This window comes from Phalacrocorax carbo, chromosome Z (assembly GCF_963921805.1).
Source record: "Phalacrocorax carbo chromosome Z, bPhaCar2.1, whole genome shotgun sequence".
NCBI classification, from domain to species: domain Eukaryota; kingdom Metazoa; phylum Chordata; class Aves; order Suliformes; family Phalacrocoracidae; genus Phalacrocorax; species Phalacrocorax carbo.
The window spans coordinates 24872500-24891438 of NC_087548.1; the positions used below are offsets into that span (position 1 = coordinate 24872500).

Consider the following 18939-nt stretch of genomic DNA (forward strand, 5'->3'; position numbering starts at 1 on the left):
ATAACTTAAAATTATTAAGTGAAAATGTCAGGTGTACCCTTCTTGTGAGAGGGGAACCAACAGGACACCTACCTGCCCCAAAATCTCCAAACTCACACCAGTAACTAGACCTGAAAAATACTGAATTACAATAAGGAGAAAAACTAAAATGTGCAAACATGTACATTAAACACCCCTTTTAAATGGAAAATAAATTATGTAACTAAATGCGATTAAAGCATCCTGCCTCTGTTTTGAGAAGACCCAAAAAATCTGTAAGATAACCATGTTCATGAAGCTTTTTTTCTAAGATGGGAAGACAGGTTTGGTAGGAAATGCAGACAGTCTAAATAACTTAGTAATTTTTCTGTCATTCCACAAATGAAAAAAATGTGCATACTGCAGTGAGAAAAGACACCATAAAAAAGACTATAAGGAAAGATAATATATGGAAGGAAAAAAAATTTTTTACATCTTAACTCACATGTTGATAAATTTTTTTTCCATGTGTTGATAAATAGAATTCTTCAATTATCTGTAACTTACACATAAAGTTAAAGGAAGCTATATTATAAAAATGTTTATTTTTTAATATATTGAATCATACTATCTTACCTGAAGATATATTCCATGAAAATTAAAAAAATAAAAAAATCATAGGTCATGAAAGGTAAGCTGAACTGCAAATTCTGAGACCAGTTGTGTTGATGAGATTAAAATTTTAGGTCACTCTTAGATAGCTTTTCCTTTCTTGTTTGTGTCATACGTAATGAATCATTGCATATATTTTAATGTAATAAGATAAAGCTACACAGATTCTTCAACTTTACTTTCACACCTTCTTGCTTTTCACTGAATCAAGCTGAGATCTCACAAGGGAAATTCTAGGACTTGCAGAAAACTTCAGACACAAGTACTGGCAGAAAGACAAACACTAGTAGTATAGCATTTTAGCATAGAATTCTTGCAGTTTATAAAACAACATTTTCACATAAGTAGTGTGTAATGAGTGCATTTATTTTTTTCTGTTTCTTTGTGGGCGTTATTGTAGTCTGCTTTCACCTTAATAGATATCTTGGCATTTTCATCACTGAAAATGTGCTTAAGTGTTACTAAGTAGGCTATTAAAAATCTTGTGGTTCTTTCAAAATGACAGCAATTAAAACATTCTGCTTTTTATTTTATTGATATTTTTTATTTTTATTTTTTTCAAGGAAGAACTGAGTATTTCTCATAGCTTTAGAATCTAACCAAACCCTCTGTCTCTCTCTCTCTCTCTCTGTTGTATAAATGCAGGTTGTTTCTGAAATGTAGGTTTTCTTTCTATTTTCAATGTTAAATACGCTATCTGGAAATACAGCCTTGCTTTCTTTGCTTATATTCTTTGGCTGTTTTAACAGATAAATCAAAACACAAACATCTTGGCTTTGGATTAATGTTTTTGAAACAATAGAGAAAATAATTTCTCCCAAATCTTGCCCCTTTCAGGATAACTCTTAGTACTAACTTGCTATTATTTTAACTTTTCTCTTGTCACCATCTATTTGGTTGCTTCTTCAAACCACATAGTCTTCTGTCATTATGTTTTTTCCTATCTTAGGCTCTTTGAGGGTGAGGGGTGAAATACAGCATAAATTTTGAGGTCCTTGGGTTTCACTGATACTTTGAGATCCTTCTGGGCTACCAATGTGCTTCTAAGTTCTCCAAGAATTATAAAATAGACTATTTCAGCTGGAAAGAACCTACAGTGATCATCTAGTCCAACTGCCTGACCAATTTAGGGCTGACCAAGTTCAAGCATGTTGTCAAGGGCATTATCCAACTGCCTCTTAAACACTGACAGGCTTGGGGTGTCAACCACCTCTTAGGAGGCCTATTCTAATATTTGACCACCCTCTCAGTAAAGAAATGCTTCCTAATGTCCAGTTTAAACCTCCCATATCCAGTCTAAATCTCCCTTATGCAGCCTTTCCATGAACCTGAAGGACTAGTCTTCATGTCTGATATTTTCTTGTCACAGAAATATAGCCAGCCTTTTAAAGACTTTTATAGAGTCCAATCACTATCTTCCTTATTGCTTTATGAGTAACTGCTGACATCTGATTCTTTTCTCTGTAAATAATTCATACTGAATACTGAATGGAGTGTTGCAATTTCAGATTATGAAGTTGTAGTTTTGTTCAGGAAATCATATTGCATTCAGAATTGCACTAAATAAAGACTTAGAATAATATGAAACTACATAATAGACTAATAGTTAACATATTAATTTTGCTGTGCAGTAAATGTACATGTTAACTTTACAGACAGATAAGACAGTATTTTGAAAGAATTTACTTTGAGGCTAAATAAATTGTAAAATGTACATATTACACCACCACAATTATACAAATTGGCTATAAACACATACAACATTATCAAAATTAGTTAAATTTCATATTTTAGGGTAATAGTTTACATTTTCAGTGTCCTTTTACGGGAATATTTGAGATAATTGTAGTGACTTTACATTTTAAGATTCTTTCTCAATTCCAGTGTATTCCTCAAAAGACAATAATTCTACTTCATTTGATTTTTATTAAATATAATTAGTGTATGGCATATGCATATATGATATACACAAATTATGTGATTCCTCAAGGCCATTTTGTAAGTCATGGTTGCCATTTTTATGGGAAGTGAAAGCCTGCCAGTATGCTTTGCTCTACTGTCAGGGTGTGTTATCTGAGGTAAAATGATTGCCTCTAAGACATTTTTATGTGTCCACATGAGTGGCCACACATTGAGGTATAATTTTCGTTTTCTGTCAAGATAGAAACCATTACCAATTTGTTATGTTTTCTTTTATTTGGCAAACTTCTTTCTGCATATTTGGCTGAGCTGCTGTATTGGCATGGAACATAGCAGACGTTTGGGCACTTTTCAGCAGCATTCTACTTTTTATGCAGGAAAAAAAGAAGAAATATGACTCTATTGTAAACAGTGTGTATGGTGTTTGATAATTATTACCAGATTTTACTGTCTAGGAAGGCATCTGAGGAAGCGTTGTGAAGAGAGCTGAAGAGAAATGCATAATACTAAATTTTGACATGTAATACCAGAATCTTTGCTGAGACATTCTGTTGCAAACTCTACTGCTATGTGACAACGATAATATATGTGTGTCTGCAGCAATTAAAATCCAATTTCCCCTACAGAATTCAAATGTATCAAAATAAACATGGCTCGACTACCAGAAGGGGTACTCGTAACAATGTCTGCAAACAAGTAGACAGACACCTTTTTACAGCATCTACATACCTCAGTAGGGCATGCTTGATTCTAGTTCTTCCAGGCACAAGCATTATTGTCCTCATGGTTCTATACTGACAACTAGTATTTATGCTTTTCTTGTAATGATTTGTCAGATGCCTTCAGTGCTATTTGATCATTAGTTGTTCTTTATTTGCATACAGTCCAAACAAGAAACAAGTGCATGACTTCGTTCTTCTCTTTCACAAAGCTTGTACAGTGTGCAGGAGAGGTAGGTGGAGATGATCTGGCAGAACTCAGTTGCTCATGCTGGGCTTAAAATCTTACCCAGAAGACTTTTCCCCTAAGTATAGATGAGGTCAATCACAGCAGAAGTGAGGTGTCATCTGCTTAGAGACTAATAGTATGAAAACCAAATATGTCACAGCAGAAGACCCAGCTGGAATAATTAATCTACTTGGTACTTCCCATCGGATTACTGGATAGGCCTAAATTTGAAAGTGAAAACACTGCACAGGCTACACCTTACACAGAACACCACTGATCTTCACCTTCTTTAGGACTGGGACTGCTGTGTACATATAGTTGCATGCGTGTGACACCCAGTCAGGTTGTACTGCCACTTCAAGGCTCTGACTATAATATCAAATAGTTACAGCTATAGTAAACCCCGAATTCCAATCCAGAAAGTGTTATGGCAACTGCAGATAAGGAAACTGATGATGCACATTCTGTGAACACAATATAAAATATTTTCCATAGAGAGAATCCAGCTATGGGAGAAAAAAATGCAGATGCAATCAAGTATGTTCAAACATGTATCGCTTTAGTTAATCTGTGCAAAATATTCCTCTTCAAATAGGATAAGTGTGATACTCAGTACTCTGAAACACCTCCCTTCAAGTAATTCTTAGAGTTCTGAGTGGTTCATCTCTCTTTCAAAGTGTGAAATCCAAGACCAGATACAACACTCAGCTATGTCTTTGTCAGCATTGAGTGGAAGGATTACTTTATTTCTCATTGTTTCTTTCATGCCTGGTTTCCAATCCCTTCAAAGCCAAAAATCTTTTCCTACTGAATAATTGCCTAACCTAGCTCTGTCCTGTATCCATGCTGTTGATTGCTTTTATTGAAATTCAGCCATTGCAGTTTCTAAATTGTACCCTATTTTTCATACTACTACTACTCTGGTTTGCCAAAATCACATAAATTTTAAATTCTCCAATAAACTTCCAAACCATTTCTTCACAAAACTTCCTATTATACTTATGTTCTGTAATTATATTGTTCTCCAGTAAAGTCATAAGCGAAAGTGAACAAACCAACCCTACCACATTAATCTTTTCATTTTGACATTAAACTATGGCTATCTACTCTCAAAAATAGGGCTCTCCAGCTGAAGTTTTACCAGCCTTCCATCCTTATGAAATGTAGAAAATATATATGTGGACTTTTCCTGATGGAATACTAATGTTTGTGGAAGGAACAGGTTCTCTGCTATGAAAATCCACCTGTCATATCCTTAAATAAAATTCTGGATTATCTTCTATTCTTCTTTCTCTGATCTTTGAAAACAAGCAGAGGCTTGCTGAAATGGCTAGGTTTATTGACATATCTTCTAGTATGTCAATACTAGAAATTTTTAGTATTTCTAGTCCTATTAGAAATTTTACAATCCTGAAAATTTTTGACCTGATGGTATTTTCTGCAGAAAAGAACCCACCATTTTCCTTCCTGCCAAGTCAACTTACTATATTTCTGTGAAGGGTCCCCATTGTTTGTGTGTTCTCACAGGTGAAATACACAAGAAGGTTTATGAACTGACTCTGGTACCATTCTTGAATTTAAAGCTTAATTGTCATGATCAAATAACCCCAAACTCAAAAGCAGCAGCATTCTATACCACTAAAAAACAAAATACATTGCATACTAAACCAATCAAGTTTACAGTACCTTATAAAACTTGGATGACATTTAGGCTGGCAAATCATGGTGATTCTTTTTCATGGATCAATTAAAAAGATATCCCTATCCCTTCACTTCTAAATAAACTGAGTTCTTATTTGAAGTATGAAATAGCTAATAGGCAGAAAATACTAAAAGAGCACCAGAAGATACTGGTATGTGAACATTTCTTTGAGGCAATACCCTGTTCTTGCTTGAAAACTGTTTCCATGATGGTAATCTGAGCCCTAATAAATATGGTTTTACATCACTGTTACTTCTTCAGTTTGGATTTGATGGAAGGTGCCCAATTCATCCTGATGGAACTTCAATATTCAGTTTAGAAACTGGAATATTAACATGTGAAAACTGTTCCTTACCAGATGAACATGATTATGTGAAGTGCATTTAAGCTATTGTTGCCACTAGGGAAGAAGCCAAGTTTGTATCATCCTCAGTAGAGGGGTTTGGTCGATGATTAATTCCATCAGTTCACAAGTCAGGGCTGCAGGTAGACCTCCAATTAATTTTAGAGTTCATGTTACAGTGGAGCCCAGTAATTTTTTCTTCATTTTGTACCCAGCTAAAGGTTCAGGATTTCTTTTTCTGGATTCAGATCTCATCAGTGGCCTCTATCTGCTCTCAGTAATGCACTCTATAGCCAGCATGTTACATAGTTAATTTAATTAATATCATGTTATGCCAGTGCTTCATAACTGAACCCAGTGTTTCCTGGGTGAAATGTAAGGTGTCAGATGTGAACTACAAAGCTTCTTAATCTTTAAGAGATCAACTTTTTCCTTCCCCATGGAACACTGTCATAGCTGTAACTAAGCAACAAATGTAAATGAGACAGTCACTTAAGTATTTTTGGGGAGGATGTCTAGACTTTGAAACTTACTCTTTCTTTTGATATGAAATAACATAAATCCATTCAGCTTTCAGATAGGCTGTGGGAGAAGAAAGAATTAGTAAAATGGGAATTTGGAATGAGGTGATTGTTTTCTGCATGGTTTTTCAGTTTAAAATTCCTATGGTTAGTTACCTTTGTTGAGTTTGAGCTGTTCTAAATGCTAGTTAATTTGATGGATAGGAGAAATAGACAATTTTTAAATCAAAGTGAATAAGTCAGTGCCTGAACATACCTTTCAAATTAGAGTCAAAAGGTTATAGTGAAAATTATGTGAGAATAAAGGTCTTCCATCTCCAACAAAAAGGCATTTCAGATCTTGCTAATTAAATTTTCATGTGCATGTTGTGTAATTACTAATGTTGGCATGACTATTGTCATCTTAGTTACCTGTGACAAACCTCATTTAAGATAGCAAGGATTAAAAACAGTTGAAGTGGGAATTTAACGGCACTGGTCACTTAAATAGACTTTAAAATCTTGTGGCTCTTAGAAGGCTTTTAAAGATATCTTCTTCTTGGTCACAAAATATAATTTTGATTTGCACGGTGACGCTTTGCATAGAGCTGATCATCTGATTATAGAAAACATAGAGGGAATGGGTCTGGTTTTATTAATTTATTGCTTCTGTGGACAAAAACCTCACTGAAGTTCAGTGCTAATCAAGTGCTAACCAGTGTTAACCAAGTGCAGCCTGGTTTATATATGTAAAATTCTGTAATCTGTTCTCAGTTCTGAATTTTGCCAGTTAAATATTTTTACAACATTGGGTGTTAATTCTAAGCCCTTCCTGCTAGGACATTCATTGCAGTTTGACTGTATAATTTTTACCCGGTTTGTACAGATAGTTATATTTTACTCCAGAACAAACAAAAAATAAATTTGCATAGTCAGTGAAGGTTTTCTTTATCCAGCATCAATACTTATGTTCTCTATCTTTTTTAAAACATGTTTCTGTTGATAATAGAAGGAAACCTTCTCTCAGAATATTTAGCATTGGTTTTAGTGAGAAATCTGGTGCAGTTAGGAGTGGGAACACACAGTATTTCATTTATTTTGTATTTTCCCAGTAAAAGGCTTTGTGGCTGGGAGAAAGAGAGTTGGGTCTTAAAAAAAGTATCAACACCTTTCCGATGTGTGTTGTAGAGAATAGGCTAGAATTGATTCGAGTTCAGGGGGGCGTTTTTTGAAACAGCAATTTCAGAATCAGGTAAGTGTTGAAGTTAGCCAGACTTTTTATATTGCAATATTTCGTTTATATTAAGAACTAAATCATGGTGCACACTCTTAGTATCTACTTCACATAAATTTGATAATGTCTTCCACATTTTATTTCTAGGTTTTCCCTATTTAATACAGCATCTACTATTAAACTTTGCGTAGTGAAATTCTTCTGGATAAACACCTAAAAATATTGGCTATATTTCTTTCATAAACCTACCTTTTTACACATTTTCTAAAATGCAGTCTTTTTCTTTGCTATAACCCTCAGACTGAGGGTTATGATATATGGCTTCCTCAAGATTAGCACTGGTCTCTGCAGATTCAGTTGCAGAAGCTTAACTGTGACAAACACACTAAGCTCCTGAAAACTAAGCAGCAGTCTCTTTCACATGCCGATGCTAGCTTGGGGAATGAAAGAAAAAGTACTGCTGTAATTTATGCCAGGGAGGCACAAAGATGGATTAAAGCCATGTTTGTTCCCCTCCTCCCATCCAGACTTGAGCCAATGTTCCTCCACTAGTCTGGAAAAACTGGCTTTATATTAGGTGTCTCCTGCTAAGGCCATTGATTTACTCAACTACATTTTTAAAAAGTTGACAAAATACTTACTTGATTGTTACAAAGGATAAATGAATACCAGAGGTCTGTATTAGAAACACATTGGAAAGAGGGATTTCTTTTCTGTTTGGCAAAAAAAATAAGTGTTTGTTTGGGTTTTAGTATTGCCACTAACATTTAAAGGAGGAAGGAAAGAAAAAAAAGAAACCTCTGCTGTAATTTTTTTTTTCCCCTCCACTTTTCTCTCCACCTTCACCCCTCTACTGATAGAATGTGGGCAAACCTTGATATGTAAGTGCTAGCTGCTAGCCCACTGCTTCAGTAATTTTATATTAATGAATTGTTCTTCTGCTGAAGTTGTGTATTTATTGCTGCTAGCTGTTCAGTATGCCTGAGAAACTCAGAGCGTTTGGGGTGGATTTTTTGTTTGTTTATTTTTTGTTAATTCCTCCATGTCTAAGTTTATTTGGACTAGGCATCTGGGCCTGGAATCAACTACTGTTTGACTTAAATTCAGAGATGATCCGTGCTTTACTCAAGGGATATCTAGTATTACATTTACTGTCTGGAAATCTTACATTTTATTTATTGCCAGCAAACCTAGTGAAGAATGAAGAAATAATCTTCTAAATCTTTAATAGCCTAGCTTAAGCTTCCTGCATATTTACACACCTTTTCAAGCACTGCAACTTCATCTCATTCAATGACATGCTAAACAGTAAGGATTTTGACATGTTCAAATGGGGAGAGGAAGGGACAAAAGAGGAGGGAGGGTCTCCAGAGAATGTTGTGAAAATTTGAGTATTTTTGTGCTAAAAATGCTCTCCTCTCCTTCCCCCCACTCCAACTCCATGCTCTGGTGATACAATACTGCCTGACTGTTTGTGTTAACCTGGGGAGGCGATTGGCTGACTTTTAGAGTATCAGATATTGTACAAGCTGTTGCCAGAGACAGGATGCTAGACTGGATGGATCATTGGTCTATTCCGGTATGGCGGTTCCCATGTCCTTATAGTAAATGCTGTGTAAAGTTTTTCTACACTGGTACACTGTCTGGAACAACATCTGGAACTTGCATTATAGTCTTCCATACCAATCTTCTCTACCAGGAGGAGTTGTCTATTTAAAGCACCCAGCTTCTTTCATCAAACTACTTAACATTTTTGTGAAGGGAACATGGATATAGTATAAATATACTATATATTAATTGTTACAGATCAGATGCAATATAAAAAATTGAATTTAACTATTTTTATAGAAAAATATTTATTGCTTAAAATTATAAGTCTTCATGGTTTTGCGTATTTCTGATTCTGATACTATGAGAACTAAGCACATTTTCCCCCAATGCTTTGATTATCTTTTGCATTGGATGAGCTTTTTCATAGTTAAGTTGATTTTCCCTTTCTCTGAGAAGGTTACTTAGAACTAAATCTTCTTTCAAGAGAAAAAAAAGTGCTTAGTGCTACCTTGAACAATGGAAGGGTACTGTATTACATTATTCTTCACCAAGAATAGTTTACTTTGTTGTTAGCTTTGCAAAAACTGAAGTGTCATTTGGGTTTTTTTAACCTGGATATTCCATACTTAGTGAAACTACTAGTTTCTTATCATTTTTGCAGTTAATATTTGGGGGTAAAACTGAGCCTATAGCATTGAAATAAAGTATCTCAAAAAAGTATTATGTTAGAAATATCTGCAGAAGTTCTGTTCTGATCATTTTATGCTGTAGGCCTAAACGAAGAGAAAATACAAACAACTCATTCTTTGGGCTACGGAGGACCCACAATTTGCTGGTTATTCTGAAGAGGTTAAACCAATTTTTTCATTCTCCAGTACTTGTAATACAATTTCCAAGGGGTAGTCAAAGTTAACAGAAGTGTACAGTCTGACTTTGTATAGTATTTTTTAAAGCATATTTTTATCAGTTTTGCTTAGTTAGAATTGGGGAGATATTTGCCCTGTGCAAGAGTGGCAATAATACGTTACCTCCATTGGTAACATCTGAATGCTGAAATACTGTAGGTTAATAGTACTCCATTAATCTGAAAGCTGGAAAATACTGCTTTCGTGTCTTGCAGAAGTGAAGTTAACCTCAAGAGAGTGCTTGAGGTATTTATAACAATAATGAAATCTTAAATTTCAGTCTAAAATCTGTCCTCTATACCATATTCACTAATATGGATCAAAACAGTATTATTTTGATGTAGAACTGAATACTTAACCTGTGAATTGACTGCAATATGGCAAATTATCTGTATTTATAACAATGTTCTCAATACTCTGCTAAGCATTTTTTTTGTTCTGGAAACTTCTGTAGAATAACTAATGATTTGAATTTGACTAGACCTGAATAGCAAACCTTATTTCTCTTTTTAAATAGCAAGTTAAAAATCTGAAAAATATAAGCTTTTATGAAAGCACAAAAAATTGGAGGGGCAAGTGGTCTGATCATTAGGAAGGGAGATGGGGAAAGAGGAACAAAGGAATGTGGAATGGTGGAAACAAGCAGTGAAACAAGAGTGAAATCTCTTAGTGGTAACAATCACAGCAGAAGCCTGTGACCACAGATGATTACTAGGAGGCATTATAACCTTCATTGAACCTGATGTGGCAAACCAGGCTCAAAAAAAACAGCGTGTGATACAGTAGAAGGTTTAAATACCAAGTGCTACAGAAGAGCATGGGCTTTCATAGGTAATTTAGCACAGCTCTGATACTATGAGCTAATGAGACAAATATAGGCAAGGAAGCTTGTTTCCTGCACACATCTTTTCTGTGATAGCACTGGCTGTGCGAAACAAAATTAAAGAGATTCATCCAGGTTTGAGACTGTGTCTACACCAGTACTTATGCTGTCAGCCCTCATTGCTATAAAAATCAGAACCTACTTCAAGTACTTGGGAAAAAATTTTCTTTCATGATCTGTGAGAGAGAAACTTGGATTACAGGACTCCTTTGCATGAAAAAAAGGGATGATGGATTATCTCTTACACAAAAAGAAAAAGAAAGCTGCATGGTGAGATAGGGCAGACTGAAATTAAGGAAGTTGCCTGCAAGATCTATGTTGCAGAGAGCACTTAGTGGTGGTTGCAGGTTTCATTAGAGACATAAACATAGTTCCTCTCTCCTGCTGCACTGTGTTTACAAAATTGTTTGCAAAGCCCTTGGACACCTATGCAAGGAGTGGTGACAGCAGCCTGAGCCAAGAGGCGTGTCTTGGTTTAGCATCTCGATTCTGAAAAAAGGTGAAGACAAGATTAGATGTTATTAATGTATTTCCTCCTTCAAAATTCCCATTGTTTTAGGAGTTTGACATTCTTTTTGTCTTGTTCATACTCTCATGTTCTTGCCTTGATTCAAAATTTGTGCTTGTTTTCGATTGTCAGACATTTCTCTTCATTTTATTTACATTTTGGTCAATCTTTCTTTCTCTGTTTTTGTTTCTCATTCCTATCCTTTTTTTCAGTCTTTACCTTCCTCAATTTATTTTTCTTTTTGTTCTCTCAACTGTCTCTCATCTTCCTGTGCCACCCGCTACTCTGCTGGAAGTGAAAAGAATGCCTGCCAGTGAGTTCATTCTTCCAGAACAGCCAAAAAATATTTTTTTCCCTTGGGAGAGAGAGCTTATTTGCTTTGATCTGTGGATTCACTCATCTGTTTTCTCATCTGTTCACATGAGCTACATTTCTATCCATTGCCTACGTATCATGAGGGTGATGGGAGGAAAGTGTTATCATGTTTCCTACATTAATCCTTGTGGTTTAACATTTACAATATTTGAAGGAAAATGTTGGTAGCAAATAGAATATAATTTAAGGAAAGCAGTAGTGCTTGAGTAGCTCTCATTTTTCTTTTAAATATATGGTGCATTGGTGGGAATTGAGAAAAGTAGGTACCATGTTACTTGCAAGCAATGTTGGACACAGAAGGGAATGGTAGTACTAGTAGTTACGGTCCATATAGGTGTCTCTTGCTTTTTTTAGACAGCCTGTAAAATGCAAGACGCGGCACTGAATTTCTTGACACAGATACTCCTGCTTTGTTCATTTTAAACATCCTGATGGAGGGAACCAATAACTTCCATAAAATGCAGCAATAATTTGCAAAATTCTGTTATTGTAAATTTTATAGCAATGTGATTAGTTGCTTAATTCATTTAATCTGCATTTAAAAGTGCTATGTCATTTTGGTGATATACTGGGCACCTGTTTAGATGTACTGTCTATAAGTAATGCAGTTTTAGTAACATACTGTTCTGCATCTGGAAAGTGAAAAGCTGGGTGTTACTTTTTCTTGGTGCTTATTGGTTGCAGAAACAAAGGATATATCACCAGCTGCCATGCAGGCTCCTCCAAATGAAACCTGGCTAAAACTGCATAAAAAGTTGCTCCCTTTCTGCCAAAACCTACTGCCCTTAAAACAGAACATAACTTTTGTCCACACCTGTTTATGATTTACTGCAAAGCTCAGCTGTTTAAAATGCTGACTTAGGTCAGTGCAAGATAATGTCCCAGGCTCTCCACTGAAGTGGTGGAGGTACCAGAGGGCATGCTGTGTTGAGTCACTTGTGCAAGGAAGGTTGAATGGGCAGCAGGTGAGCTGGTGGCAGCCAACAGCTACGTCAGTTTGATAAGTAAGTGTGGAATTAAGCAATGCAGCTTTGCACTTTCATTCAGTTGGTATAAAAATCACAGATGCACGCAGTGCATTCGTACCTGGAGATCTGAGCTCCATCGCTAGTGTGAAAGCATAGCCCTTCCTTGCTTTTGCTGGGATTCAAAATGATTCAGTTCACTGACTGCCACTTTAGGTTCTCCCAAAGGGCAGTTCTGGAAAGGCCAGAGCTGTTGTGATACCAGACTTCTGTTTATGCTACACTTAACATGACTGCCACTTGTCAGCAGCTGGCATATGGTTCAGATCCAGTGCATGGCTCACACATCTCAAAATCAGAGGGATTACTGTATATCATACCTTTTTTTACAAGTACCATCTCACTAGAGTAGCTCAAAAGAACATGATATATCCCCTCAATAAACTGGTTAAGTCTGCCTAGAGAGCACTGTATAGGTGGGGTTTGTTCTTTGATGCACAGTTGGCAAATACGGCGTTGCCTGTGCTAGTCTGTTGGACACACAGCTTAATCGTGCTGTTGAATTGTTCTTGAATGTTTTCTGCTGTGTTGAAGTTTCTTCTGTAGCTTCAGTTGCAGCCAACATTCTCCCACTTGTTACCTCCTAGAAAGTAATCAAACTGATCACCAAGGTAATGTGTTAGTTACCACAGCTTAAGGACATATAGGAGCTACTCTGCTAGTAACTGTGAAGTCTTGTTTGCTGACTGTTGCAAAGATAATTATCTGAGAATATCACTAGGCCAGGAAAGTATCCACATACATTTGAAACCCTGTACTGTCTCTGAAACCATCTTAAATGAATTCAGGTATTTCAGTCTAACATTTCAAGCTATTTCATTTCTGGGGTACAGAAGAGAGCCAAATACTGAATTTCCTTGAGTAACACTGAAGGGAAGAAGTGCAGTACAGCAGAACAGGTGCTTCCTCCTTACATGGGATAGGACAGCGGTTAAACTGTAGGATGCTGTCATCTGGCTGGGGTAAAAATCAACCCTTTCCAACAATAAATATGTTCTAAGATAGCTGGTTCTGATTTGCAGGACTATCTTAATAGACGTTAAGAAAATAACTTTATGGTTACTTCTAAAGAAACTCAATACTTTAAACCCACAATCGTCAGCTTTTGTAAGCTAGTTTATTGAAACTAGTTTTAAGAAAAAAAAATGCCACAAAACTTTTCTTCTTCTGAGTTTCATCCTTTAAATTTTGAAGAAAAAGTGTGTTTTAAAGTTGTATGTCTCACTTGTTTAAAATGAACTGTCACCAAGCGGTGATGTGCACAAGTTAGTAGATTCCCAAAGACCAGAGATGAAGAGATGGAAGTTAGAGCTTTCAGCACAGTGGCTGCAGAAGCATGACTGGAGAACCAGCTCCCCACTGAACCCAGAAGCATGCAGAAGGGAAGAGAGCTATAAACTGAGCAAGTAAAAGTCTCATGCAACTTGTATATGTGGAATTCCAGCCTTAACTCCACCCTTGGAAAATTATGCAAGTGCAAACTTTTGCTGGAGGAGCTTGGGTAGGATTACTGTAAATTCAAATAATTCGTATAGAGATAATTATTAAATACTTCCCACGTTCCTTAAAAATGAAATGAACTTTAATTGTTTTTGGAATGTAGTACTAAGTGTGATTTTTACCATTTACAGTGATGCAAAACAGGTCTACCTGTGAAGATCTGTGACTTGCAAAAAACAAGCTTAAGTTCACATTAGGAAAATATTTTTTAAAATCTCCACCACAGTCCATTTATTTTGCTTCACCTATGAGATACTGCGTCTGAAATTGATTCTGGGAATATCAAAAAGTTTCTTAATATCAGCTTATTTTTAATCACAGCTGGGAACACCTCAGTGGAAAGTTATGAATAGGAGTCAGAGACTATGACTTCTTTCAGCTCTTGGAGAGAAGTAAACATTGCTTAGTCTGAATCTACTGCATCTAATTTGCAAATTACCTGGGACACAGTATGGCCTGACCCAAGAATTAGGGATGTATTTATTTTTAATTTCTTGTAGTTGTATCCTGCAAATGTGCTGTGGCATTTTTTGAAAACCCAAGTTGATGAAAGCACTATGTGTGACTACACTTCTACATATGCTCATATAACACACTCTAAAACCACTCACAAGGAATGCCTCCATCTCTTTAGGCCTATATTTTAATTCAGACGAGGATAGTATGATTTGGTATATGGTCTTAAAAAAAATACTCACATGCTCATCTTTAATAAATTGAGAAGAATATGACGAATGCAGAAAGCATGTTAACTAAAATAAATTACTTCAGTCCCTCCACTGTGAGACAATGTTTTTATAATTAAACTACAAATATGCAATCATGAGTCACTCTGATGGTACATTATGTTTTTCTGAATTGTAGATACGGGTAAAAAAAATAAGTTTTGGTGTTAGTAGTGTGTACAGGGTTATAAACTACTGAAGTTTTATACACTGGAAACGATTCTTAAGTATTTCCATAGGACAGAGTAATACGCAGGCATGCTGACAATGCTGTGCAATAAGATTTATGAAGCTCACACATCAAGAATCAATTATAATGAAAAGTCTCAAGTTTTGTTTTTAAGATTTCTCTAAAGCATTCAAACAGATCCCATATAGTCTATAGCTTTTAATTTTGTCTGGTTTTGTTAGTAGTACTATATTGTAATCTACAGTAACTGAGCTCGTTCTCCCTCCCTCCTGGTAAAGCAGTATTTCATTGGCCACAGAACTTTCATTCTGATACTGACTTGTTTATCCTAGATTTTCTGTCACAAAGATTGTACACAGAGACATCTAATGCTGTAAAGATTGATATGCATAGACTCAGTACAGTATACTTGTTATTATTTTAAGTTATCCCATCAAATCAAAGATATTTTTGCAGTTGATTAGTACAGAATCCAAACATACATGGGGTTTTTGCCTAGGCATGTTTGTTTGCATTGAAAAATCTTTTATTTCCATTTTGGTTTTTTTTTTTCAGTTGAACATATTAACTTTATATTTGTTCTCCTAGTTCATAAGCAGCAGCTTTATTATGACTGTGTATTCAAAACTTCAATAGGTTTACAATCAGTCAACTTGTAAGCATCTTTGGTTTAGTTTTCTTCTCCATTCCTCCCACCTCTATTTTTCATTAAGTAAATAATTTATCTTTTTGTTTAAGATCTTGTCCATGGTTTTCTGACAGCTTCTCTATTAATTCTTACCTCAGTGACACCTGCTAATAAGTCCATAGTTGATAAGCTCCAGGCTTTCCTGCCACTGACTACAGCTAACAAGCCACTTTTGACCCCAGGTTATCATAGAATCATAGAATGGTTTGGTTTGGAAGGGACTGTTAAAGGTCCGCCAGTCCAAATCCCTGCAATGAACAGGGACATCTTCAGCTAGATCAGGTTGCTCAGAGCCCCGTCCAGCCCGACCTTGAATGTTTCCAGGGATGGGGCATCTACCACCCCTCCGGGCAACCTGTTCCAGCGTTTCACCACCCTTATCATCATAGAAAATTTCATCCTTCTACCCAGTCTAAATCTACCCTCCTTTAGTTTAAAACCATCACCCCTTGTCCTGTCACAACAGGCCTTGCTAAAGAGGTTGCCCCCATCTTTCCTGTAGTCGCCCTCTAGTACTGGAAGGCCACATTAAGGTCTCCCCGCAGCCTTCTCTTCTCCAGGCTGAACAACCCCAACTCTCTCAGCCTGTCCTCATAGCAGAGGTGCTCCAGCCCTCGGATCATTTTTGTGGCCTCCTCTGGACCCGCTCCAACAGGTCCATGTCTTTCCTGTGCTGGGGACTCCAGAGCTGGACGCAGCACTGCAGGTGGGGTCTCACCAGAGCGGAGTAGAGGGGCAGAATCACCTTCCTCAATATGCTGGCCACGCTGTTTTTGATGCAGCCCAGGTTACAGTTGCCTTTCTGGGCTGCGAGCACATATTGCCAGCACATCTCCTGCTTTTCAACCACCAGCACCCCCAAATCCTTTTCAGAAGGGCTGCTCTCAATCTCTTCATCCCTTCATCCCCCAGCTGGTGTTGATCCAAGTGGTTGCCCCGACCCAGGTGCAGGACCCTGCACTTGGCCTTGTTGAACCTCCCCTGAGGTTCTCATGGACCCGCTTCTACAGGTCATAACAGTGATATTTTCAAATTACTGGGAATTTTTTTAAATGGGGATATATATAATGGGGGGGGGGGGGGGTGGAATTTCTAATCAACAGTAGAAAAAATATTGGACCGAGCAAAGCATTACTTTAGTCTGATATTCAAAGATTTAAAAAGTGTGATCTGAACCAAGTTAAGCTGGAGCAGCAAGGCATGAAGCATTCCCTTTTCAACTTCTGTCTACCTACTTCAATCATTTTCCATGGAAGCTCTTCCCTGCTTTTATAAAACCCTAACAGTAGAAGGAAGTCCAAAGTGACTAATAGGAAAACTTGAGAAATGCTCCCTGTTCCTGGGAAAATTATTCAGTATATTTGGGAAGATATGCTAAATAGAAAATAACAAGACAAGAGAGTTCAGTACATGAAATAAAATCTGCCAAGCTAGCTGTCTTTTTCAAAGTGGGTATTCGCAAAAATGCTTACGCTATAATATTAAGGCCTACTAAGGAAAAAAAAACAATAACAAAAAAAACCAGCAAAACTTGGGTCTTTTTTGCTATGCATAAAAATAATTCGGGGTGCTAAAATCTTGCCAGTATATCATAACTACAACTGATAATTTTCCATTCTCTCACTGAGTTTGAGCTGTGTTTTATTTTTGTAGGATGTCACATGTACTTCAGTTTGAAGATAGAAGCAGAAAGGTGAAAGATGCAAGCATGCAGGATGAAGACACTTTTGAGATCTATGATCCACGGAATCCTGTAACTAAGAGGAGAAGAGAAGAAAGCAAGAAGATAATGAGAGAAAAAAAGGAAAGGAGATAAAAGAATGCAAAGCTAGCCAGAGCTGCCTTGTAAAAGTGACTGCAGTAAAGCACTGGCTCTCTTGTAAGCTGTAGTTCCTAAAAATATCACTGGACAAGTGTGAAAAGGAATCTCTCAAGAACCTGTCATGCAGTTTTGAAGCAGAGTTATCATTTGTTTCTTAAGTTGTGCAGTGAAGTGCTCTCAGTGCATTCATTACCCAATCTCTCTAAAGGTTTTTGGAATTATGCATTTAATAAAGCACCTGACTTGACTTTTGTCTGTAATTTAATTACGATACTCACGATCACTGTTTAATCAAAATATGGTATTCAAAAAGGTTTCGACACTGTGAATGATAATTTGTCTAAGGGTGAAATTAGAAGACAGAAACCCCATCTGCAGGCTTTGAAGATTTTCTGAAAGTATAACTGTAGTTATTTTTATTATTTTTTGAAAAGGCATATAAACAGTACAGCATTAAATGCTGCCTGCCTGAGCAAGTCCGTTGCAAAATTAAGATGATGCACTTGCAGAACTCCTTAGAATGGTGCCAGCTTTCTTGAAACTAAGTTTAATTTGAGAATTTGGTTATTTTCTCCTTCTTTTGAAACACATATTCCAATACAGATCCCAGCTTGGGAAGCTGGGAGAATACACAGTTTGGGGAGGGTTATTGCATTGTCTGTACCACATAAACAAAAAGAACTTGAATGTACTGTAATGGTTGCTTAAACTGTTGCAATACCAGAAACACCCCTGTGGTGGAATTTTTGCTGTGAAGTAACTGGTAATGAAGGTTGATTTGTTAATTAGTCCAGTACAGAAATGGGAAAAAAAAAAGTTATCAGTCCCATAAAAACATAACCCGGGTTTTAACAATTATTTTACCATCTAAAAATGAACAGGTCAAGTTTCCAGTTTATAGACTTTCCACAGGCATTCCCCCCCCGCCCCCCGATGATAATATTTTTGCAGAAGAAATGGGAATTTTCAGTGCTTCTTCCTTACAGCATTTCTGATGCCACAGAAGCATGGACAACCCATATGGGCCATAGCTAAATAAGAGTGAGCACAAATGAGCAAGGTCATTAAAAAGTGCAACCAGAGAAGTGTTTTTCTGATGTTGTTTTTAGAACAAGTTCAGTAAGGTATGATGTCCTTATCAGGCTGCCACTGCCAAATTTCTTGATAGGGTCTGAGGTGTGAGATACATAAACCTGCATTGGTGGGTTAATATGGCCCAAATGTCAGAGGTTAGATTAATACAGACTATTGCTTGAATGCGCGGTGCAACCTTTGAGATAAGAAGAAAACTCGGAGGTGTGATGTGAGATCCTGTAAAGAGCTGTCATTATCCTCCTCTTAGGCTGAGTGAATTATACTGTACCATGGTGTAAAGAAGTTAAGAGGGGTTACATTCTTAAACATGTCCATTCACAAACCAGTGAGTCAAAGCTTTTTAATCATTAAGTCATTTTCTGTTGGGCTGCTATTGGCAAAATTAAGAACATGTA

General features: G+C 36.7%; 1 protein-coding gene across 1 annotated transcript in view; it reads left to right on the plus strand.

The window, feature by feature from the left end:
* Positions 1-17696, plus strand: part of CWC27 (CWC27 spliceosome associated cyclophilin) — a 122809-nt gene extending 105113 nt beyond the window's left edge. Inside the window, exon 14 of the mRNA XM_064438401.1 lies at positions 17281-17696. Within this exon, the coding sequence (XP_064294471.1) occupies positions 17281-17443 (163 nt within the window). The 3' untranslated portion in view covers positions 17444-17696. The remainder of the gene's footprint in view (positions 1-17280) is intronic.
* Positions 17697-18939: the final 1243 nt, after the last annotated feature.